The sequence below is a fragment of the Lodderomyces elongisporus genome, chromosome 2 (assembly GCF_030384665.1).
Source record: "Lodderomyces elongisporus chromosome 2, complete sequence".
NCBI classification, from domain to species: domain Eukaryota; kingdom Fungi; phylum Ascomycota; class Pichiomycetes; order Serinales; family Debaryomycetaceae; genus Lodderomyces; species Lodderomyces elongisporus.
In genome coordinates, this window is record NC_083674.1 from 696696 (window position 1) to 721211 (window position 24516).

Here is a 24516-nt window from a genome sequence, read left to right on the forward strand (position 1 = left end):
CTTTAATTTTTTATTTTTTTGTTCTGAATCGACTCAAAAATCAAAATTATTGGCGTTATTATGAGATAAAAATGTGTTTCTATATTGCGTCCACACACCTTTTTCCCCGATATTCAAAATGAATTATTTATGAATAATTAAGACCTCAACTGGTTTATTCGTAAAGTTTTTTTTTATATTTTCGATTAGAGAAAAGTGAATGCATTTGATATTCAAAAGGATCTCTAATAGAAATAGAAATAGTAATAACAACAATAACAGTAATAACATTACTTATTCAAAATCATTGCTTGCTATTCATTTACACATGACCAATTCAAAGTTTTACTAAGTTAGGTTTAATTGTAATGTCTAATTCATCTCTAGTTTATTGTATAAAAGTTACATAGTTTATAGTACATTTCTCTAACTTGACTTGCATCGATATTGCATTGACAGATTTGTAACAGTTTCCATTGGCACTACTAAAGTAATAAAGTTCAGGAACAGTTAGTCGAACCCTCCTATGGTTGGCTTGTTAACTTTCTTTGTGATTTCCAAAGTCCATTTGTAGCTCCATATCTTTTCACCGTTTTCTTTGATTGTTGATTTAGCTGGATATTCGCTTCTTAGAAATGCTCCTCCGGGCACTCCCCCTGGAATAAAAGTGTGTTCAAAATATTCTCCATGTCTTGCATCCTGTACCATGTTCAAATCTCGCGAATCCACAACGATGCCTGATTTTTTCACAGTCTGATGATACGTTAGATTCCTTAATGGCCGTTGTTTGACATAGTATCTAATGGTCAAATGATAAACCGAATATTCTGGAAGTATGAAATGGAGTCTTTGTGGCATGGGATGCATATCTCTGGAAAAGGCCAACACTTCATCGTGTCCATCTACCTTTATGGTCATGGATTCTAATCTTATGAGGTCATTTTCAAAATCCGCTATTATCTCCTCTTTGGTCTTTCTAGCAGCCTTCATTGAATTTGCCATGAATTACAACGAGGTATTTATGAATGCTAATGGAGTCTTCTAATAAAATTTTTTTGGTTCGCTTCAAAATCACAATTGAACAAAATCGACAAAAAGAATAGAGATAAAAGCAAAAAGAAAAAAAGGAAAAAGGAAGAAAGAAAGAAAGAAAAAAAGAAAGAAGGGAAGTAATGAAAGAAAACTAAAGTAAAATAGGTTTGGAATGAACTGCTTCAATTTATGATGGATCAATATTTTCAATTGATCATCAACGGTTTATTCTTTTGAAACTGATGGTTCCTAAAAAAACGTTCGCCAGGAGCAAAGAGGAACTAGAAAATGTGATAACGGGTAAATTACCCAATTAGGAAATTTTGTTTGCTCTGCCTTCAAACCTTTTTTTTTGTAATTTATAAATAATTTTTTTTTTTTTTTCGTTTTTGCTCAATTTCGTTTTCCATGTTGGTTTCAGTTTTCATTCTTTCTTATTTACGTTAACTCCGATGTCTTTTATATACGCTAGGAACACCAATACTCTAATATTATTTTTCAACCTCTACCCATGTCACATTGGCAAATTTATAACTTTCATCTGATGCACCTTCTTTGATAAAAAAATTATCAAAAGATTACTAAAAGAAATTACCAAAAAGTTTTTCCGAAAAGTTTCATTCTTTTATTGTGTACATGTGATATTAAGAGGTTTGACTATCCAAAATTTCACCGTACGACCCTTTTTCAATCTCCTTTCGTACACTATTAACAATTTCCAGCTGATCTTCGTCCAACTCTGATATTTGGTCATCCGTTAATTCATATACAGATTTCAACAAATTAACATGCTCAATAGACAACTCTTTCAATTCTAGTCGCCTCTTGTTAAGCGTCATCTCAATCAACTCTTGATTGGTTGTATTCGACATAAGGCCAAGCTCAACTAGCGCCAAAGCCAATTGCGGAAACCGTTCTAGTAGCAATTGTGCAGCCTTGGGGTTCTCTATACTCATGGTCTTGATCTCTTTTAGTATCTGCATCGCTGAGTTAGAGTCTATATTGGACAATAGCAGCGAGATCACTTGAGAGGCATTCTGGTTTGGATGAATTTGAATTCCAAGCGGTAATGGTGGTAGCTTAATTGCCGCTGCTGTTGTGCCAGAGGTTGTTCCATTAGCATCACCATCACCATCGCCATTCACAAACTCCGACTCGTTGGCCATTGAACATTTGAGGAACCGTCCGTTTGGTAACGTCATATAGTTTAAATTTCGTACCGCTGAACCTGCAGTTTCAACATCTCCATAATTTATTATAGCATACCCTTTGGATTTACCAGTCATTTCGTCAAATAAAAGTTTCACATCGAGCACAGGTCCCACAGACCGCGCTATCTCTAGAATCTGCTCCTCTGTATAGTCGAGAGGGAACTTGCCTATCGATACACAAGTACTTTTGTTATCCATTGTCGAGTCTATACCTTATAAAATCTTGCTCTTCCCAGTGTTTATCAGTAAAAGAGTCCAGCAGTTGGCTCCGCGAACTAATAAGCTTTAATATCACAGAAAATGGAAACATAGAAAGTACAGAATTAAAAAGAAAAAAAATAAAAAAGGAAAAAGGAAAAAGAAAAGAACCAAAAAAAAAAAAGAAAATTGAAGCGCAAAATTGGACTTTTACAATACTTTCATAGTTTTTATTAAATACATATATATATACATATATATATATAATCATATACATCTATATCTGTATCGATCTATAATTATACACAGATAGTTACTCCAACCCTTATCCACAAACTCATGGACTCCAAAGAGGTCAAATCAACAGTGTCAAACCTTGAAAAAACCAAGGATGATGCTACTATATTGAAGCTACTCAACATACTCAATGACGAAGTCCAGCCGACAGAAAAGTTACTTCGAGAGACGAAAGTCGGTATCGCTGTAAACAAATACAGGACGCATTCAAACGCTCAGGTTTCTCTGCTTGTGAAGAAGATGATTCGTGGATGGAGGGATGCCGTACAGGCCGAAAAAGAGAGTAAGAAAAAGGCACTGGCTTCTTCTTCATCGTCATCATCATTATCATCTTCTGCTGCTGGTGCTGGTGCTGCTTCTACTTCCGCCTCAACTTCGGCATCGTCTACCACCGCTTCCGCAACAACCGCTAAAGGAGCATCTAATGACACAACAAGTTCAGCTTCTGGGCCATCTCTCAGGTCGTACACAGGTCCAAGGGATGCCAAAAAGGATGGCGTTAATACTCAATTGTACGATAATGATACCCGTAACGCATCTGTTGTTGCATTGTACGCATCTTTGGCGGTTGATAGAGAAGACCCTTCAAAACATATCGTTGCAGTTGCCGCAGAGATTGAAAGTGCTGTTTTCAAAAACGAGTACCTGAAGGTCAACGAGGCCTACAGAAACAAATTAAGAACGTTTGTTATGCAGCTTCGAAACAAGAAAAATCCAGAATTACGAGAACGATTATTAACTCGACAAATCACCGCTGAACGATTCATCAAAATGTCACCCAATGAGATGGCACCCGAGGAATTGAAAAAGGAGATTGAAAAAATGCACAAGCAGAACTTGTTTGATGCTCAAGGTGCTACTGAAAAAAGAGCAGTGACTGATAGATTTACATGTGGAAAGTGTAAGCACAAAAAGGTGAGTTACTATCAAATGCAAACCCGTTCTGCGGACGAACCTTTAACTACATTTTGTACATGTGAGAATTGTGGTAACAGGTGGAAGTTTTCATAGGAAAAGTGGCGCACGGTGAGAGGAAGGAGGTGGGGGTTACGAAGTCGATACGAGGTAAAGAACAGATTGCAAAGTAAGAAGCAAGACGCATATTTGAGAATAAATGAAAAAATTAAAGAAAGGAAGGGTAAAGGTGTTTAAATAGGCTATATCTCAAAATGTATTATATGTATTCTATTTAATTTAATTGTAAGTTTCGTTATAATTAAAATGAAAGGTTTTTGGTCAAATATGATAACAAATCAACCTTCGTGACAATTTGCACTGGTTTCAACTCCTCGTCAGTGATAATGGCGTTTGAGTTTGTTTCAAAGAATTTGTTCAATACATTGAGCTTAGTGTTCAAGGTAATCAAGTCGTAGTTTCTCTTTGTGAATCCCGACTCTTTGTTGACCGATTTTGATTTCTCAAAATCAGCCAATTTTCTAAAATCAATAATGATCGAGCTGATGGAGTTTGTCAATTGAATCTTTTGTGTTGATAAGGATTTTAAAATCTTTGATAAAGTGATCAAACCAACTAACTTACCGGAGTTGTTCAATACTGGTAACTGGTCGAATCCATTAGTTTGTAAAAGATCAAAAGTCTTGCCCACAGTATCAGCCAAAGTAACGGTGACAACTGGCGCTTTACCAGCAACCAAATCTCCAATAGTCTTTGTTTTCAAAAATTCATCCGACTTGTTCACAGTCTCGGTTTCCTCAACTTCAAATCCATTTGATTTCAACCATTCGTCATCGGCAAATTTACTCAAGTAGGACCTAATTGAGTCTGGGAACACAACGACAAGAACATCATCCTCGGTCAAATCTTTGGCCACTTGCAATGCAGCTTGCAAAGCAGACCCCGAAGAGCCACCAACCAAAATACCTTCTTCTCTAATGATTCTTCTTGCCAACTTGAAGGACTCATCGTCATCGGTCTTGATCCAATTGTCGACATATTTTCTGTTCAACACATCAGGAATAAAATCGTATCCAATACCTTCGACCAAGTAGCCTTCAGTGCTAGTATTCAAGCTTTCGGGCTCTGCCAAAATGGAACCTTTTGGATCGGCACCGGTAACTTTGACCTTGGGGTTTTTTTCCTTCAAGTATTTTGACATACCTGAAATAGTACCACCAGTACCAGCACCGGCAACCAAGTGGGTCACTTTACCCTTGGTTTGCTCCCAAATCTCAAACCCGGTTCCGTAGTAGTGCGCATCAGGGTTTGCAGGATTGGAGTATTGGTCCAAAATAACAGAATTTGGAATTTCCTTTTCCAATTTTCTTGCAACACCAATGTGTGACTCTGGTGCATCCCATGCTGCCTCGGTGGGGGTTCTAATAATCTCGGCACCCAAAGCCTTCAATACAGAAACCTTTTCGTTGGACATTTTCTCGGGTAAAGTAATAATGGTTCTGTATCCTCGCACGGCACCAACCAAAGCCAAACCAATACCAGTGTTTCCCGAGGTAGGTTCTATAAGAGTGTAGCCAGGTTTGATTCTACCTTGCTTCTCTGCTTCCAATACCATATTCTTGGCAATTCTATCTTTGATAGAGCCCCCAGCATTGAAAAGTTCAACTTTGGCATATATTTTGGCCTTAATTCCGAATGATTGTGGAATTCTATTTAATTTCACCAAGGGTGTGTTTCCAATGAGCTCAAGAATATCTTCCTTGAGAGCAGGAGGAGGAGTGGACGGACTGGCTGAAGATGACATTAATGACTTTTAAAGTAGAATGAATACAAAGTCTAACAGTTATAAAAAAGAAAAGGTCTTGATATATATGTATATAGGAGGCAAAAGCAAGAATAAAAGTAAAAGTAAAAGTAAAAATAAAAGCAAAAGCAAAAAAAAAATAAAATACAATCACAAACTAAAGGTTATTGGAGAAGAGTTCTGCTACGACATACTTGTGAAAAATAGTTTTGGGAAATGCTATAATTAACATCATCAGATGCGCAATGCGGCACCTTGTGCGTACTGTGGCGGCTTGGTTTTTTTTTTTTTTTTTTTTCTTTTTCTTTTTTTTTTCTTTTTTTAAATTTTTCTTCTCTCTTTCTTATTTCCCTTTTACTCCTTGTGTCGCTTGGTCTCTCTGTATTAAGTCACAATAGCAGGTTCTGTCTACAATATGTCTATGGTATATTCAAGATATTATATAGAAGTGTGTTTGTGTTTGTTTGGAAAAGCAGATTTTATGGGATGAGTGAAGAGATACCTTTTTTTGTTCGATAGCTATTGTAAACTCAATATCTTACACTTAACAACATCAAGATCTTCACCGGGAACACCTTTTGTAAAATCAAACACAGAAAAGACTCCTTTTCGATCCAACGTAAACACCTTCCCACCATCAGCAGAAAATTTCACCGAAGCAGCCTCGCTGAAACGCTCTGCATTAGCCACTTCCCCTAATAATACAATTACTTTCTTTGTAGTTTTCGACCGACCCTGCATGCCGTGGTGCGGTAAAGATACAAGTAACAATTTGCCATCTTTGTCCAAGAAGATAATGCCATCACCTCTTGGTGATAGTGCCGTTCGATGTATCGAAGAGCCAATCTCATTAAAACGCATTACCACCTCTGAGGACGTTATAGTCACCGATTCTTCTTCAGTGTGGCTACTTGCATACGATTCCCCATATTCTTCTACATTGGACATACTACCTGCCATAGCAATATTGTTTGCAACTGCAGAAGTATCTGTAGCTACAGCAGCTTTAGACGTCGTTGCCATTGTTTTCTCTGTTGTCGGAACGGCAGCGGCGGCAGCAGCAGCAGTAACAGCTGTTGTTGTTGTTGTTGTTGTTGTTGTTGTTGTAGTCATCCTGCCTGAGTTGAGCTTGGCGCCTTCAATGTGAATGATTTGTGGAGGTCTATTGGTCAAAGAGCTAGAGCAAATCACAATCAGATCGACACTGGAATCGTCAAACTGAATATCAGTGGTTCCTTCATTTGCCATCATTAGTTCATCTTGTCTTGAGTTCTGCATCTCGGTATCTTCAGTGCGTCGTCCTGACTTGTATGCAATATCGGACCAGATCAATCTCGGCTTTCTATAGTCCAAGCTATGAAAACTTTTCAACTTAATAATGATATACCTTGGCTCCCACACAGTGGCACAAATAATATGGGTTGATGCAGCATTGAAGTTGATTATCTTGATTGGATCTCGGAATGGGATTGTAATAGTCAAGGGATCATCAAATTCAAATACCTTCTCTCGTTCATCGTTCGCCCTTCTATTCGAATTGATATTTCCATTTCCATTTGCATTCAAATTTCCTTTTCCTTTTCCTTTTCCTTTTCCTTTTTCTTTTCCCTTCCAATTCACTTTCATACCGATTTGTTGTCTCAACCCCCATGTTTCCTCATTCATAGCTTCCAGCGCCTGCACCTGCACTCGAGTCTCGTCATTGACATCGTCATCGTCATCGTCATCGATAACATCATCCGCTCCCACTACACTAGCTTTCTCATTAAGTCGGTGCAATACAATGAACGGTTGTTCCTTGTCCAGGATACGTTCTCTTGCAGTTAAACCGCAAGCAATCAAACGTTCATTGGGTGACACACTAAAGCATCTGATTGGGAAATCAGTCAAATATGTATAAATCAGCTCACCCATATCGACTTTTTTCAAGCCGGATCTCACATTAATCACTCTCATCACACCCTTAGTACCCAGAATAACCATATAATTCTTACTTAGTTGGCAATAAAGTTGGTCCCAAGAAGCTAATCGTTTCTTCAATTCTCCTCCCATAGCTGTTCTTTTGTCATCTACGTTTGCGGAATTGAATGTGCTGCGTTTTACAACTTCATTGGGACCCGGAACTGTTGCTTGAACTAGTGCATTAAAAGATGTACCATACTCGCCAGTCAGCTTACCACAACACAATAACTTTGGCCGATAATGAGATACATCCAATTCTTTCATTGGTGTAACATATTCATACAATTCCCATTTCTTCTCGCTCATCAAGACAAACCTTGTGATTTCCAACCCATTATCATAATCAAGGAACGAAACTATCGACGAGCAGATTGCTCTTTTGATGTAAGATCCGGTTTTGAAGGGATTTATTGCACCAAGATTCAACTTCATCTGTTGTGTGGGGTACGATAAAAGCTTTCTATGAAACGGAAAACACTTGCTAAAATTGTATTCTTTTTGCTCGTTAAGGTATTCAAACAACGATTCATATTGTGTCTTATTATTCAAATTCGTCAAATCATTATTGTGATTGACTGCTAGTGCTGATATCGGGTCTAAACTTCCACGAGCCTGCTCCAACATTGTAAGCGACCCCATCGACAGAGTCGACGGGTAAGAAGTGCCAATCCGTGACTCTATTGGTTGCTGTTTCCCATCTGCTCGTAACCCAGGTATTTCTATAGTGCTGGTGTGAGTAGTCTCCTTAACGCTCTCCCTCTCTTTCTGCATCTCCTTTTCCAACTCCCTTTCCCTTTCCTTTTCCTTTTCCGTTTCCTTTACCGTCCTTGTTTCTCTGTCCCGTGCCAATTCCCTTTCTTTTCCTTTCTCTTTTTCTCTTGTTCTCGAATTGTTTGAATTGTATTGCTCCTCCTTTGCAAATTTGTGGAATAAAGTGATTAGATCGGTAGCTTCACTGGGACTTGTTCCAAAAGTATGTACTTTCTGGTGCTGTTGCGATGATGTTGTATCATCTTGCAAGTGTTTAAAGCTTTTTTTAGATGATGACCGTCGGCGACGATTACCTTGCAATTGACTCTGCGAAGGGGTCTGGAGTAAGTAATATAGATTTCGCAAAGGCTTGACTTCAGCGAGTATTGAAACATTTGATGAATGACAATTGGGGCATCTGCCACTGCTGCCGTCTAAATAAGTGTCCCGAAACCAGCTCTCTGATGTCAAACATCCACATGTGAGTACAGATACATCTGCAATTGGTTTATCGTGGTCGTAACCAGGTAACCGCAAAAGGTTCTCCAAACAAGAGCGATCCATTTAAAGAAAAGTGTTAGACATAGGGCAGTAGAGAGTGTACGTTTGTGATAGAGAAAATGTTACAATTTGAGAAAGATAAGGATATTGAAGAAGGATGTTGAAAAAATACTGCGGAACAGAACAAAACAAAAGAAAACAAAAAGGAAAAATATACAGAACAAAAGAAAACAAAAAGGAAAAAAATACAAGAGAAAAGTAAAAACATAAATATTTATATTTATAAGTATATTTATACATTAGTATATATTAAATAATGAAAGAGGGAGTGAGTGAGTGAGTGAGTGAGCGAGATCCAGGTGACTTCAAACTCCCCACTCCTCCAAGAAAAAAAGAACATAGGAAAACAATAGATCCACAACTAACATTTATCATTGAAAATCGCATACTTGAATAACAAATTTTAATGTATAGCTTAATCAACAGATTTATTCTTCATCGCGTTCATTTAAGTTGATGCTGTTTCCGTTGTAAAAATCGGGTCTGGGAGCGTGAGCGTCATTGGAATCATGAAGGGTCTGAATGCGACTCAATGAAATGGATCTTGGAGTTGAGGAACGCGATTCAGGCGGTCGCGAATCAGCATGTATCGAACTTCTATCGTTTCTCTCATCAGTTTAAATGCTAATTAAGGATGAAGATAATGCTCTGTCACCTACTGATATTAAACCGGGAGCAACTGGGAATGGCAAGTCTAGTGGGGTATCTATTGAATGGCCCCTTGGCTGTAATTGATGATGTTCTTGTGAATGTTGATGAAGATGGTGAAGTTCTGCTCCAACACTTGTACTTGTGCTTGCACCAGCACCAGCACCAGCACCAGCACCTACGCCTTCTTCTCTTTCTCCGGTTCCCGTAGCTGATCCTGCAGCAGCAGCTGCTGCTGCCAAGTGATTATGAACATCGTCGACACCATAGTCAAAGAATGACGATAATGCAGCACCAAATCTGCCGATACCTCGATACATGCTTTTCAAGAGCCCTACTTTTTCTCCGTCTGGAGCAGTATCATTTGCTTTGCTGAGATCTGTATAGTTTGGTTTTAAAATGAGAATGGATCTAGGTGCTAAATCTAAACTCGCCAATGTGTTGGATTCTTGTTCTTCTGTATATGTTACTCTTGGCAAAGTGGGTCTATGAAACGAGTAACCTGTTGGTTGGAAAGTGGTTGCAAAAGCAGGCATATTACTAGTAGAAGGGATCACCTTGACTTCAACATCCAAGTACGTTCGTACATCAGTTAAAGTTTGTTGCGATTCAAAGTCATGCTTGATGGTACTACCGTCAAACAATTTGATAGCCAAAGTGCAATGTGTTGTATCGTGTTTTGGAGTTGCAGTAGTACTTTTTAATATCGACGAAGGTGAATTCATTTGTTCAGCTCTCATTTGGCTCTGTCTCTCTCGACGATCCGCTTCTAGCAAGTCACGGAGTCTTTGTCTCTCAAGCTTTTGCTGGCGTCGTTGTTCTGCTACTTCTTGCTTATGTCGCAAAACAGATCTATCGTGGTCGCTGAGTGTATTGTGCTCTTGTGATTGATTCTCGTGTGGATATGATTGAGGTTGAAGCTGGGGTGTGTTAGAATTTGCCGATTCAGATGATCCTTCTACATTAATATTTGAATTAACATCTGTGCCACTGATTTCGGATGTAGGTAAAGCGCTATTATTGCTTGGACCACTGGCATTACTACCAACTGCTTGTTGTGATTGTTTGCTCAACTCAATGATTTTCTGTTCAAATGCGTGGACAGAAGTTGATTCAGTGACTATGATTTCGACTTTGCCCTGGTTGACTATGTAAAAGCTTGGAGCTGATAAATTTTTAAATAACTGCTCAAAGTAGCCAAACTCAACTGTTCCTGGAGTCAACTTTAAAAGAACAAAATTTGTGACAATTTTTTCTTCCACATTTGGTGTTACAAACTTAGTTGTAAAAGTTTCGTTTAAGCTGGGGTCTGATTGATGTTTGATGAAAACAAATAAAGGCCGTTGTTCTTGAACTGATTGTCGTACAGCATTTTGTACCAAAGTCTCAAACCGCAGCTCAAATGATGAAGGTGCTGGTGGTGATGATGGTGATGATGGTGACGATGGTGATGCTGCTGGTGGTGGTGATGATGGTGAGGGTGGTAACGACATTGCTTATGTAAATGTGAATGTGTTTTGGTCAAGTTTATGTATCGGTGGTGAATGATATCTGAAGATTCAACAAGTGAGACGTGGTGTGTGTAATATTTAATGTATATAAAAACTGTGGGTTGGTTGGGAAAGTGGGAAAGAAGGTATCTGTGTGTGTATGTATGCGTGTGTGTGTGTGTGTGTATGTGTGAACAAAAAAAGAGAGAAAGAAATTGGAGAAGGAGAGAATGTTCTCTTATGTCCTTTAATTTTTTGGTAATCTTGAAATATGTGTAAAGATCTGTTCCTTTTCCATGCAATTATATCCGAGAGATATCAAACCATTTTCTTCCGTCTTAATTTTAATCTTTTCTTTTCTTTTCTTTTTTTATTCGATTCTCTTCTTTTCGTTTCTTTTCTTTTATATTCTATTTCTGTCTTGAAGTTCTATTTTCATTTCTTAGTTGGTTATAGGATAAATATAAATATATATATATATATATATGAACTAGGACCTTATCATATTAACTAAGCTTTCTTTTTTTTTTAACAAGCACTGACATAATGGTTATTTTTAGATCTACGAGGCATTGTTGGACCGGACTATGGATGCCTCCTTTGTTTTACTTTTCTATTAGCCAGATAAAGGTTCTCTGACTAACCATAGTAAGTTCCAAGAAAGAAACAAGAACAAACAGAAACAACCATTAATACCATCAATCGCAGCACACTGACCTAGTCATTCTAAACAAACTAAAATGGCCAATGCGCATAACTTCTTTTGCTTTATGAAAAATATATCACTAAATCTATTTGCAGAGACTTACAGGGATTGTTAGGAGGTGGTCAAAAAACGGCATGAAGTAGTAGAGCTTTGAAACTATAAGAAAGAGTAAAAGGGTATGCAATTTTCTTGCAAAAAGGATTAAAAGGAAAAGCAAAACAAAACCTGATACAGCATTGGAAGCCTTGGTACTCTGTATATCCGTCGGAAGGAATTGAATATTATAAATAGGTCCCGCTGCATTATATCCTTTTGTCTTCTGCTCTCACACGCAACCAAATCAAAGCGCAATAAAATTTTGCGCTCCATCTGAACTTCTGAGACATGAATATATTGTATACTTGTCTATATTTCAGAATAGTTGTATTTCTTTTATACTTCAAAAAAAAGCTAACAACACATGAGCTCTACAACTAAAATATTGGTGCTCAATCCAAATCCTAGCAATCTAGATAAAGTATTTCGTCAAGCTAATAAACTAAATGTCAAGAATGGACCTTTTGATGCCACTGTTTTGCTAGGCGATGTTTTTCCCAAAGACCAAAACATTCCCAATATTGAATTGCAAGAAAGTACTTATTTTGCTCAGGGAGAAGAAGAAGAACTTTCGGCTGATATTACCGAAATTGTTAATGAATCTTCAGCTTCGTCATCATTGGTGGATATCCGCGACAATTTAATTTTGGCTAAACCGCCATTTAGCATTGTCAAATTAGTCACGGGGATTGTGATGATGATCACTTCAGGACCAGTGCTAGAGGAGACAATTGAGAAATTTACCAAGCTAAATTTACCTCAAGTTGATGTATTGTTTACATACAAATGGCCCGAAGTTATAGCAAGATATTGCGAGCTTCTCCTGGTTGGACATCAGATGGTGGATGAATTGGTAAAGATTGTGAAACCAAGATATCATTTTGCTGTTGGAAGACAAGAGGGCAAATTTTACGAGTTGGAACCATTTAGATGGCCATCTGGTGAAATAACAAGGTTTATAAGTTTGGGTCAAGAAGGGAGTGCGGACAAATGGTTTTACGCATTCAACATAGATGGTAGTAGTAGTAGTAGTTCTGAAGAAGATACTAAAACTATAAATAATCCATTTACATCTAAAAGGAAATTGACGGAAGATGTGCAAAATCTGCAATTAAAAAAGACCAAAGTTGCTATTACCCCAGATCAGTGCTTTTTTTGTTTGAGCAATCCGAAAACTGAGACTCACATGATTGTATCGATTGGTTCGCATACATATTTCACAATAGCAAAAGGGCCACTCACTCGATCCAATAGGGATTTGCCATTTTCAGGTCATGGCATCATAATACCCATACAACATTTACCTTGTCTCAGCTCAAAGGAGCTTGAAATACAACAGGAGATTCTCCGTTTTCAAGATTCATTAATTGATGCATTCTCTAATAGAAAACCATTTTTGAAATTGATATTCTTTGAAGTGAACAGACCAACCAATGTACATCATCATGTACAGTTTATACCGGTGTATGAGTCGATATTGAACAAATTTGAAACTTCGTTGAACCATAGGGTACAGCTCAACAATGAAAAGTTCACTCGGAATCAGAAATTATCATTTGAAAAATTCACCAATGTCCTGAATCAGGAGTTGGACTCGTGTGCTCCAGGGTTTATTAAATTTACCGTTTGCTTAAGCAAGGATGAAAAGGAAACGTATATTGCCAAGATTCAAGATCTGGGAAAGCCAATTGATATTCAGTTCCCTAGACGTGTGCTAGCGCATATGTTGAGACTTCCAGATAGAGTTCAATGGGATAAATGCCAGCAATCCAAAGTAAAAGAAATGCAAGACTGTGAGGAGTTTAAAGAGTTCTACAAAGAATTTGAGATTGCATAGTTGAAGAGATCTATTGTATTCTACTTTATCTCTGTTGTTGATGTTGTTGATGTTGTTGTTGTTGTTGTTGCTATTTCTCTAGTGCTAGTGCTGCAGCCGGTTATAAAGGTGCAACTAATCTTTAATTACATTTTGAGAGTCAGCCTCGCATTTTGTGCATCCACAGTCGAAAAACCATTCACTTAATTGTTTTTTCCTTTCTTTGACGTTTTCATTTTGAAAATTACCATAATTGATACACAACTCTTCGCCAGGAGCAATTTCTCGCAACGTAACAAATTTGAGTTCATTTTTGACTCTGATTTTCTTGATATTTGGTTCGCACGAGTGGTTGAAGAAGGATGCTGATGGGTAAACGGCAAATCCAAGAAATTCCTTGTCTTCATTTGAATCTTGTGTTTCTGACCAAAGGCCAAATGCATTGGAAAGGTTGCGTCCGATAATTGATCTCACCGTTGGTGGCGTTATGAATGGTTGCAATTCCGGGGTGCATGTGATTTTGACAAATTTATAGATTTTAATATAGGAAGAGACTAAGGAAGGGTATTTGTGGTACTTTTCCATCTCAGTAGACTGGAGTGTTTGAAACAAATTGAGCTCCATTTCCAATTGCGTATCAAAGTCTGATTCAAAATACTTGGTTGTGGTTGTGGCTACAGTTGTGGTGTTGTTGCTGTTGCTGTATTTATACATTTGAAACAAAACAGTAATTATGTATTTAGCCTCTGAAAACTCGCCGTCATCTAGTCGTACGAGATGATTTAGTCTTTTTGATTCCTTCATTCGACTAATTTGTGCATCCCATTCTTGAACTATGCCCCATTCCTCTCGTGAATAATCATCAACTTCAAACTCCTTGTTCAATTTAGTTACTTCCATATCTTCATCGTTCCCATTGTTTCCAGTTTTATTCAACCCTACGAGATAATTTTTCTCGGCAGATAACAAGTTTTGCACTAGTACCTTCTTTTTGTCATCGATTGTTTGAAATTTAATCTTGCAAACTTCACTACAAAAGTTTATGGAGCAGGTATCCTTACCAAACAGTTGTGCAATCTTGACTTTGGCATAACTCCCATGTTGATACTCGTAGCACCAAGAACATACTTCTTTTTTAAACGGTCGTGAGATCGTGAAGCCAATGGGTGCGGGACACTGGTGGATCTGGGTATTTAAAGCTATATTATTGTTTGCAAAACAACCTCGGCCTCCATATTTTGTTGCGGCAATATGGAAATAGGGGGAGATGTGGTTCTCCATAATCAAGTAAATGTGTAGCAAAGTTTGTTGCTGTGAATTCCAGGGTTACTCCTGAGTTGTATAAATAGTAGTATAGATATAGATATAGATATATATCTGGGTATACAAATTTCAAGATGCAAGTTTACTTTTTGTGAAACACTCATCTCGTAGATGTAACATTTCGCAGACGCGCAAAGAAAATTAAGAATGGATAATTGCAAAGAGTATAGAAACTAGAAAACTGAAAGCTGATTGATAAAGATTCTGCGGTTTTTTTTTTATCTTCCTTTTGTTTTTTACGCTTCTTTTTCACGTTTCTCTTTTTCACATCGTTGGCCAATTATTATATCACAGTTTTACCAAGTATCATAGTAATGAGTGACTGTCAATTATAAATACAAATGAAATCTAATCTAAATATTACTTCGTGGCTATACCTTGAAAGAAACAAAAAGTAAAGGAAAATAATAATAAAAATAAAAAAAAAACTCTTCTTTTCTCCCATTTCTTTTCCCCCCTGTTTTTCCCTTTAGTTTCACCAATTGCTTTAAAAAATCCATCCAAGAAACTTTTCGTAAAACCATTCGCGGTCGAATCTTTTCCCCTCGGCTTCTCTAATGGCTTTTCTTTCAGCATCTTCGGCTTGAAATTTCTCATATTCGGCATCGACAACGTCTCTGAATGTATTCAAATCCACTTCTTGTGGACTCAACCATTTGGTCTTTTTCCAAATCTTGTATCCGAGATAAAGGATAATCAGCACTGGCAACATGAGGTAACCAGTAATAAAGTTTTTGTAGTCAAATTCATCGCCCAAAAACACGGTAAAGTTCTTGATGAAAATGACCAAGATGCATATAGCCAAACTGAAGTAAGTTGCATATGGTTGCATAGGTGATCTAAATGCCAAGTCTCTCTTTCTGTCAAAGCCTTGTGCTTTCAATGCTCTCATAAAACAAATGTGGAAAATTAAAATACACGACCAAGCAATTAAACCAGTGAGCGAGACCAAGTTGACAAAGTAACCAAACACAACTTGAGATCCTGAACTAACATTCATATAAGCCAATAAACAAAACAATACTGAGACTGCGACACCATAGTATGGGACACCGAGTCTATTTGTTTTGGTAAAGAATTTGGGAGCATAGCCATCGGCTGCCAAGGAATAGAGGGATCGACTGCAAACATACATGTCAGAGTTTGCCGCAGAAAGAACAAACAAGAGAATGCATGCATTGATGACTGAGTCCAATCCTCCAATTCTAGCATTCTTGATGGCAATGACAAATGGTGAAGCACCGGCATTGGTTCCCGAGGCACTCATCAAGAGTGGGTCACGTGACGAAACACACATACCGAGAAACAAGATGGAAAGCACGTAAAACACGAGGATTCTGTAGAGGGTTAAGCGAATGGCTTTTGGGATCGCTTTTCTTGGGTTTTTCAATTCAGCAAATGTGATGGCAACCAATTCTGTGCCCAAGTATGCAAAGACACTGGTAATCAAGCTGGCAACAAACGACACGAATCTTCCCTTGGCGCCTCCAATGAGAAGATCCTTGTCTGCACTGTAATATGGTATAAATGCACCGGGGTCTTTCCAGTATCTAAAGCCGATTCTATCGTGTGTTGGTCCACCACCCAAGGCGATAACCCACAAGAGTAGGATGAGCCCCAAGCATGTGAGCACTTTTAACGAACTAATGAAAAATTCAATTTCTCCAAACACACGCACACCAAGGAAATTTATGACAACGATGACTACCAAAAACACGGTGATCCATACACCGGGGTTGACCTTGTCACGGCTGACCCAGTATTGCATGGTTAGTGCGCCTGCAGTTAATTGATTTGCTGGCAAGATGAGGTATTTGACCAAGTAAATGTAACCACAGGCAAAGCCCAATGCCTCGTCACTATATCTTTTACCATAGTTTGCAAATCCATTAAGTGGGATAAAGCAACTGAGTTCGGCCAATGCGGTCATAACAATGTAGACGACAAATCCAATAAGACTGTAGGACACGAGGATTGCGCCTGGTCCTGCAGTTTTAAGTGCGCTTCCTGTACCAATCAAAAGACCGGTACCCAAGGCACCACCAATAGCAATCATCGAGGTGTGTCTTGCGCTTAATGAGCGGTGTAGTTGGTGGCCATCTTCCTGGACGATGGCTGAGGGTGTTGATCTTGCCACGTACAAGTCGTATTCCTGGGTGTGACGCGAGAGGGCGCTGGTCAAGTCGTCTCCGCCCGAGTAAGAACCAACATTCTTTTCCTCAATATCGGGACTATGTTTGTTTTCCAACACCATGTTATGGGGTGTGTTAGTGTGATGTTTGTTATAAATATTTGTAATTATGCAATTAGCAAAGCAAAATTATATTGTCTTTTCTCTGAGCTGTACCCAAATTAGAAAAAGAATGTGAACAAAATAAGAAGTAACAGTAGTAACAAGTATAGTTTTGATTTAAACGTCTAAATGAAAAAATTGGGACGAGAAGTACTACAGAATAAATCAAGAATAAAAGGAAAAGAAATAAAAATCAAAATTGTAAATCATGGTGGGATGATGTCTAGAATATATATATATATATATATACTTTGCAAAAGCATCCCCATCTCCAGTTCCCAAATGGCTGTTTTGCAGATTGTTGTGAAAAGAGGAACAAGCACAAAATAGTGGAGAAAAAAAATAAAAAAAAATAAAAAATAAAAATAAAATAAAAAATAAAGAAATAAAATAAAAAATAAAAAAAAAAATAAAGAAATAAAATAAAGAAATAAAATAAAAAAATAAAAATAAAAAAAATAAAAATTCCGAAATAGTAAAAGCTATAGTTTACCCCCATTTTTGTGTAACACACCATTGCATACGGGATATCTCTAACAACTGTCATACGTTCCATATTCATCATTATCATCACCACTACCACCGCCAGCAGAAGCAGCAGCAGCAGCAGCAACAACATTTTTGGTAGCATCACGGCGTGAGGGAAAAGAAAAAGTCATTCAAAGCAGAGGAATTCAAAGTGGAGAGAAATCGTTAGAGATTGTTGCGGTTTGCCTTTGCCCTTGCCCTTGCCCTGGCCGTTGCCTTTGTTTTTCAATTTTGTTTTTAGTATTTTGTTTTTTATTTTGTTTTCTATCTCTATCCTCTTATTAGTTTGTTCTTCCTATGTGTGCTACTTGCAGTTACGTTTATTGCCAATCTTGAAACTTGGAGTTGATGATATAGGCTCCATGAGGAATAATAAATAAAATGACTGAGCCTGATGCTTGTTTGTTTCTTTGTTTGTTAAAAATTCTTTTTTTGCTTTCTTTTTTCTTTTTCCTTCTTCTTATGCTTAGCTATACTGCTAGTGTGTGTAGAGCTCCCTCCCTTATTACAGATATATGATATGTGATGTTGTGTACAGAGATAACCATTGGCAAATTAGACTATAGATGATTACTGAGTGAATTTGCTTATCAGAGGAAACATTAATCTGTCCAAGTGGGTAAATCCTTGCTCCTTCTTTCTTGTCTTGTCTTGTCTTGTCTTGTCTTGTCTTGTCTTGTCTTGTCTTTTCTTTTTCTTATTTCTTAGCAAAACAGTTTGTTATTACAAGCAGTATTCTCCTATTCCCTGTACACATAATACTTGTTCTGCTATCTCTACATTTCCAATTCTTCTGACCATAATTGAAAAGAAAGAAAGAAAAAAAAAATCAGAAGATAAAAGATAAAGAGACAACGTAGAAGAACAAGAACAAGAACAAGAAATGAATTTTTGACACTTGCCCTGAAATACGCCAAGCAAAAAAATAAAAGGTTGAAAAAAATGACAAAAATAAATAATAAATAATAAAAAAATAAAGAAAATATATTGTGATCCACCAAGAGAGTTTTGCTTTTGTATAAAGTTTTATTTTGTGCTATAGAGATAAGCCAAATTGAGTAGTACAAGGCAGGTGACACTTGAGATTGTGAAACAGTGTTACAGCAGAGTTCGTCTAGATGGGCTGGAGAAGAAGGAAAGAGAAAAAGAAAAAGAAAAAGAAAAAGAAAAAGAAAAAGAAAGAGGCAGGCAACAACCTTTGCTCTGTAGGCCATTCACAACACTACTTGTTTCAAACATCCGTTACTACCTTTGCCCAGTTGCTAAAATCATTTGCATAGTGTTTGAGTGACACTAATTAGCCTACTTCTATAATATGTAAAGTACCACACTCCAAGGTTTGTTGTCGTTAGTGGAGGCAAAATGAAGAATAAAAAAATAAAAAAATAAAGATAAAATAAAAAAAAAAATAAAATAAAATAAAATAGAAGGAATTTCTGGTGACAGGAAAACGCCGTTCCACTTTTACACAGAGTTGGAGAAGATGTACACACTCGGCGGTTATCAACGGGGGGACCACTCTACTCCAACAAGTGACAGTGTATGAGAAGACCCCAAAGCACAATTCTTGGCAAAAAAAGAAAAAAAAAATTAATAGATTATAAGTATTTACTTTGTGTTGTTATACCATCCTCATTGTCGTCATTAAACATTTGTATTTAAATTTTATCTCTTTTTTTTTTTTTCTTTTTGCCTGTCTTCCCCCACCCGACTTAAAATAAAAAGCAAACCAAATCAAACCAAACCAAATGCTAGTCAATAAATCTCTGTTTTTTAGCTTCGCTTATAAGATGCAGTATCATGTATTGCTATCTAACTATCCAACTATACCTAACCATCCAACTATCCAAGTATCTAATATATTACAAGTAAGGAATAAGTATATAGTAAAGGAAGATGTATATAAGAAAAAAAAAAAGGGCGGAATCCTTTATAGTGTACTTGGTTTTCTCTTTTTCTTTTTTTGTTGTTCTTTTTTTTTGGGTTATAGGGCAATCGGGTACGGCTATCCGTAATTAATCCAGCTAAGCCATCGCTAAAACACAAAATGGCACCCGTCAGTTTCTTGCGCTCTCACCAAATTCCTAGTGAGACCCGCCTCGTCCTTCAATCATCGCGCACACCATCCACACAAAGTAGCTCTTTGTTACTTTTTCTTTTCTTTTCTCTTTTTCTTTTCGGACATTAATTTCCATACCAAAAGTTCTCCTCACACCTTCCTTTACCTAATTTGCTTTTATCCGTTTTTGTTGTTTGTTTTTTTGTCTATGTGTATATGTATATATACGTGTTTGTGTTTTGTGTTTTGTGTTTTTCTTGTGCTTGTTACTTCATCATCCTTTGAAGGATTAATATTGCCGTACCGTTGGATTAAATCAACTGATTCTTTTCCTTTTTTTTTTTTTATAATATTTTTTTTACTTTCTTAATGTGTGGGGGGTAGGGGTGTCCAGAGAACCAAATCATAAGAAGGGAATTACAAAGAACTTGGATCGGATCGTAGTTTCATCTAAATTTAGAGGTTTCTTATATCTCTATAGACAAAAATACACAAGTGAATCTACTTCGGACTTGTATTCCACATCTTCCAGCCTCCCTCCCTTCTTTCCCTTTCCCCTCCCCCTCGATCACAGTCACTCACACTCACACATATACATACACCTACATCTACACCTGTAAAACAGAATAGGAGGAAAAACAAGAAAAGTATGTGTATATAGTATATGCCAAAAGTTGTGTGTATGGCGGAAGAGGGGGAAGAGGAAGAAGAGGAAATGAAGCGGAACTATTTAGTATGTACTAAATCCTTGAATTGGTTTAGTTGCACTCCAGAAAAGAGGATCTCAAGGGTTATTCATTTCTTTTATTCCCTCTTCATCTTCCATGTCTCTATGATTCTATTCCTTTTCTTTTTTCTTCGTCTTCTTCTTCTTCAATAATTTGATTCTCAACTATGTACGGCGATTTGAACAAATCATAACTTTGATTTTATTTATTTTTAATTTATTTATTTTTTGTTCGTTTTATTTTTTCACCACTAACTTGTTGTCTGCGTACCTTTACCCCAGCTCTCCTGAACAAAACACAAAGTTTCAATAAGTGAACAGCTACCAAAACAGAATAATTAAATAAATAATAAAATAAAATAAAATAAAAGATTAAAATTTATATATGCATTTATTACTACCAACTTCCCCCCTCACCTTAACTGCAACACACACACCCTCCCCCACACACAAACTTCTTTCTCGCTTAACATTCAATGTCTCTAAACACTTTTATATACAATCAGATTATATTGTACCCTTGATCTTTTACAAGTTACTCCGAAATTTTCTCCCCTTTTTTTTTTTCTTCATTTACATACACCTGTTTTTATTTTCTCTTTTTTTTTTTGTTTACCAACCTCTTTTCTCCAACTTTTCATTTTCTTTAATCGAGTCAATTGAAATACCTGCCATCAAGTCACCCAAATCAGTCGAAAACTCCAACAACTTTGCTGCATCATCGTAATGGGTAGTGGCATTGACAATGGCCTTGGCCAATTTTGCAGGATCACTCGACTTGAATATACCTGAACCAACAAACACACCATCACACCCCAACTGCATCAATAACGCAGCATCAGCTGGCGTAGCAATACCACCAGCAGCAAATGTCACCACCGGTAACCTCTTTAACTCAACAACTTGAATCACAAGATCAACTGGAACCCTCAACACTTGCGCCAAGGCAACAACCTCTTTCTCCGTCTTCAACTTACTTGCCTCCAAAATCTCCTTGCGAATTGTTTTGATATGGTCCACAGCAGAAGAAACATCACCCGTACCTGCCTCACCCTTGCACCTAATCATTGCTGCACCTTCATTGATTCTCCTCAATGCCTCTCCCAAGTTCCTAGCTCCACATACAAATGGAACCTTGTACTTGCGTTTATCAATGTGGTCCACCGTATCTGCCGGTGTCAACACCTCACTCTCATCAATATAATCAACCCCAAGCGCCTCCAAAATCTGCGACTCGGTAAAATGACCAATTCTCACCTTGGCCATTACTGGAATTTTGACATTCTCCATAATATCCTTAATCATCTTTGGATCAGACATTCTACAAACTTGGTTGGATTTCCTCATCTCGGCAGGAATTCTTTCAAGTGCCATCACCGCACACGCACCGGCCTTCTCGGCAATCTTGGCCTGCTCAGCATTCACCACATCCATAATAACACCGCCTTTCAACATTTGAGCCAATCCGGCCTTGACTTTAAACTCTGACATTATTTTTTTTTTTAATTCTTTTGTTGTGGTTGATGTTGATATTGCTGTTTTATTTTGCAAGAAAAATAGTATAATAGACTGGTTTATGAATAATAGTTTGATGAAAATGGGAATAAGTATTTTTGAAAAAATTGGAAAAATTGTTGAATAAATTTATAGTACTGATACTAGTTGCAGTTACTGACTAATAATACTAAGTAGTAATTCTAAGTAGTAATACTGAGTGCTAAAAAAAAAATTAATGAAGCTGATATTATTATTATTATTGGGCCGAGCAGAAATTGTTAGCACTATATTCTATTAAAATTTACCCCGTTTTCATTTAGTACTTGCAAACAGAATAGAGATCGGTAGGAAAAGTATGTTTGTTTTTTTCTTTTTATTTTGACTTGGCCCGACAACTTTGACTTCTCCATCAATGGGTTAGTCACAATACAATAGTCCAATTAGTTGTCAATACCTATTTTGTCTCAGTAATTTCTTTTTCCTTTTTTTCCTTTTCTTCTTTTTTGCCTTCACTTTCTTTACTTTTACCATAACTTTAACTATGCTTGAGATTAAAAAGAGAAGAACAATAGGGGCCGTATATGCAATCCTGTACAAATTACGTAATAGCTAATATCCATGCGCTTAGGTTACTTTGAGGTATATGTGACTCACTTTAGTGTAGTAGGAACTGCAACGATTATTGGTTGACCAGATTATACAACCCATCTATTTAATTGTTCGTTTGTTTGTGATTTTTTTTTTTTCGTTTTCCAATTTTATACAATGTTGGCTCAATTGACATATTTGTCATAGAAATAGAAAGAAAAAAAGCACCTTTAATCATTGATTCGATCGTATTTTTTTTCAAATATATGGAGAGGGGGGGGGGAAGCCCAAAACTTAGTAGGAATCCTTCCAAGTTCAACCTCCGAGGTTAACCGTTTGTGTCACTACAATTTGTGCTTTTGAGAGTCAACAGTGTCATATTTTATTCTTATTTTTTTTATATTATTTTTTATTTGTATTATCATTTTCGGCTGTGTGGAATCCGTTTTGTGCTTGATTTTTCACCTTCCTACCCCAGAACCCTTCTTATCTCCTTTCAACTCCCTCCTCTCTCCGCTTCCCCTTCCATCCCCCCGCTCCTATAATTCTACATCATTTGACGTGAAGAAGTCAAAAAATTTTGTTCTCTTTTTTTGGGGGGGATTTTAAAACAACTTCAACTTATATCAAGAGATGACTATACAGTATGCAATTGGATCACAAACTAACCTACATAATTGTATAACTTAAGGCATCCTCTTTAATCAAAGCAACCACTATCTTACTTCACCTCAACAAGCCTCCCTTTCCTCGCCCTACCGTTTGCCTCTTCCTATAGTAAAGATATATATCTATACATAATAGTATAGAAATATATATATAAGTATAATTATATATATATACATTCTATAAATGAATTAAAAGTAGAGAGAAGAAGAACCAGGAAAAGACCAAATTACGTTACCTCGTCACCTCGTCCATTAGCACTCTTTTCCCAACTACTTCAATAAACTCATTTCATTACTACTCTTTTCTTCTTTTTTTCTTCTTCTTTTGTTTCCACATCATGACTACCACAAAGAAAAAAGTTATTGGTGTACTTGCACTTCAAGGTGCATTCATTGAACATATAGAGTACTTCAACAAGGCAATCCAGTTAAACTCAGATAATTACCTCAGCTACACATTCACCATCATCCCCATAAAGACAAAGGAAGAGCTACAACAATGTGACGCACTCGTTATCCCCGGAGGAGAAAGCAGTTCCATGTCATACATTGCCGAAAGAACAAATTTACTTCCACATCTCTACGCCTTTGTCGCTGATGAAAACAAAACCGTTTGGGGAACATGCGCCGGACTCATATTTTTGTCCAAACAAATACAAAATGGCTTGGAAAACCAGAAATGTTTAGGTGGCTTGAGTATAGAAACAAACAGAAACGCATTTGGTCGCCAGTTGGACTCCTTTGTGACGAATTTGGACTTTAGTAAATTTATCCCCAACTGCAATAACTTTCCTGCAGTGTTTATTAGAGCACCAGTGGTTACCAAAATATTTGCAGAAAACGATTCCTCAGTGCTTACAAAAATACCAAAATCTGGAAACAACACATCTACTAATACCGAGAAAGTGCAAGTATTATACCAATTAGAACTGGACAAAAACGATTTGATTGTTGCCGTACGACAAGGACGCATACTTGGTACATCGTTCCACCCCGAGTTGGCGGATGACTACCGATTCCATCAATGGTTTATAGACGAATTTGTAATTTAAAAAATAGATAAAAAAATTTTTTTCATATAAACCATCGCCCTACTTTGATATTTTCATGTTTTCTGAAAACAAAAAAAAAAAAGGAAACAAGCTTGCTTTTGATATAACATCTTTGGTCCAATTGCTTAGTTTTTCTTTCTTTTCTTCCAAGCGAAACATGGATTCTTTTAATTATTGATAAAGCAATTTTTTTTCCAATTCTTTTTCAATTTTTTTTTATCTTTCATCTCCACAAATCTATATTCTCTTGCTTGTTTTTCAACGTTATCAAAATCTTTGGGGTTTCATAATTGTGGCAGCATCAATAGATAAAAAA

At 37.0% G+C, this 24516-nt stretch overlaps 11 protein-coding genes across 11 annotated transcripts; 3 read left to right on the forward strand and 8 right to left on the reverse strand. All coding sequences in view use genetic code 12, as the record gives it.

The window, feature by feature from the left end:
- Window positions 1-489: 489 nt before the first annotated feature.
- PVL30_001561 (uncharacterized protein) lies at window positions 490-969 on the reverse strand (the record flags this gene model as incomplete). The annotated part of the gene is made up of 1 exon (XM_001526709.2): window positions 490-969. The coding sequence occupies one exon, from the start codon at window positions 967-969 to the stop codon at window positions 490-492; it is 480 nt and encodes a 159-aa protein (XP_001526759.2).
- Window positions 970-1655: 686 nt separating this feature from the next.
- Window positions 1656-2420, reverse strand: PVL30_001562 (uncharacterized protein; the record flags this gene model as incomplete). The annotated part of the gene is made up of 1 exon (XM_001526710.2): window positions 1656-2420. The coding sequence occupies one exon, from the start codon at window positions 2418-2420 to the stop codon at window positions 1656-1658; it is 765 nt and encodes a 254-aa protein (XP_001526760.2).
- A 339-nt stretch (window positions 2421-2759) lies between these two features.
- Window positions 2760-3728, forward strand: tfs1 (transcription elongation factor TFIIS; the record flags this gene model as incomplete). Its single annotated transcript, XM_001526711.2, has 1 exon — window positions 2760-3728. One exon carries the CDS (start codon window positions 2760-2762, stop codon window positions 3726-3728), a length of 969 nt encoding a protein of 322 aa, XP_001526761.2.
- Window positions 3729-3933: 205 nt separating this feature from the next.
- On the reverse strand, window positions 3934-5436 carry CYS4 (cystathionine beta-synthase; the record flags this gene model as incomplete). Its single annotated transcript, XM_001526712.2, has 1 exon — window positions 3934-5436. One exon carries the CDS (start codon window positions 5434-5436, stop codon window positions 3934-3936), a length of 1503 nt encoding a protein of 500 aa, XP_001526762.1.
- Window positions 5437-5955: 519 nt separating this feature from the next.
- Window positions 5956-8712, reverse strand: PTR3 (SPS-sensor component ptr3; the record flags this gene model as incomplete). Its single annotated transcript, XM_001526714.2, has 1 exon — window positions 5956-8712. One exon carries the CDS (start codon window positions 8710-8712, stop codon window positions 5956-5958), a length of 2757 nt encoding a protein of 918 aa, XP_001526764.2.
- Window positions 8713-9326: 614 nt separating this feature from the next.
- PVL30_001566 (uncharacterized protein) lies at window positions 9327-10850 on the reverse strand (the record flags this gene model as incomplete). Its single annotated transcript, XM_001526715.2, has 1 exon — window positions 9327-10850. The coding sequence occupies one exon, from the start codon at window positions 10848-10850 to the stop codon at window positions 9327-9329; it is 1524 nt and encodes a 507-aa protein (XP_001526765.2).
- A 1163-nt stretch (window positions 10851-12013) lies between these two features.
- PVL30_001567 (uncharacterized protein) lies at window positions 12014-13486 on the forward strand (the record flags this gene model as incomplete). Its single annotated transcript, XM_001526716.2, has 1 exon — window positions 12014-13486. The coding sequence occupies one exon, from the start codon at window positions 12014-12016 to the stop codon at window positions 13484-13486; it is 1473 nt and encodes a 490-aa protein (XP_001526766.2).
- Window positions 13487-13600: 114 nt separating this feature from the next.
- Window positions 13601-14746, reverse strand: SET6 (Histone-lysine N-methyltransferase set-6; the record flags this gene model as incomplete). Its single annotated transcript, XM_001526717.2, has 1 exon — window positions 13601-14746. One exon carries the CDS (start codon window positions 14744-14746, stop codon window positions 13601-13603), a length of 1146 nt encoding a protein of 381 aa, XP_001526767.2.
- A 529-nt stretch (window positions 14747-15275) lies between these two features.
- DIP5 (amino acid transporter) lies at window positions 15276-17042 on the reverse strand (the record flags this gene model as incomplete). Its single annotated transcript, XM_001526718.1, has 1 exon — window positions 15276-17042. The coding sequence occupies one exon, from the start codon at window positions 17040-17042 to the stop codon at window positions 15276-15278; it is 1767 nt and encodes a 588-aa protein (XP_001526768.2).
- Window positions 17043-21007: 3965 nt separating this feature from the next.
- On the reverse strand, window positions 21008-21886 carry SNZ1 (Pyridoxal 5'-phosphate synthase subunit snz1; the record flags this gene model as incomplete). Its single annotated transcript, XM_001526719.2, has 1 exon — window positions 21008-21886. One exon carries the CDS (start codon window positions 21884-21886, stop codon window positions 21008-21010), a length of 879 nt encoding a protein of 292 aa, XP_001526769.2.
- A 1600-nt stretch (window positions 21887-23486) lies between these two features.
- On the forward strand, window positions 23487-24200 carry SNO1 (Senecionine N-oxygenase; the record flags this gene model as incomplete). The annotated part of the gene is made up of 1 exon (XM_001526720.1): window positions 23487-24200. The coding sequence occupies one exon, from the start codon at window positions 23487-23489 to the stop codon at window positions 24198-24200; it is 714 nt and encodes a 237-aa protein (XP_001526770.2).
- Window positions 24201-24516: the final 316 nt, after the last annotated feature.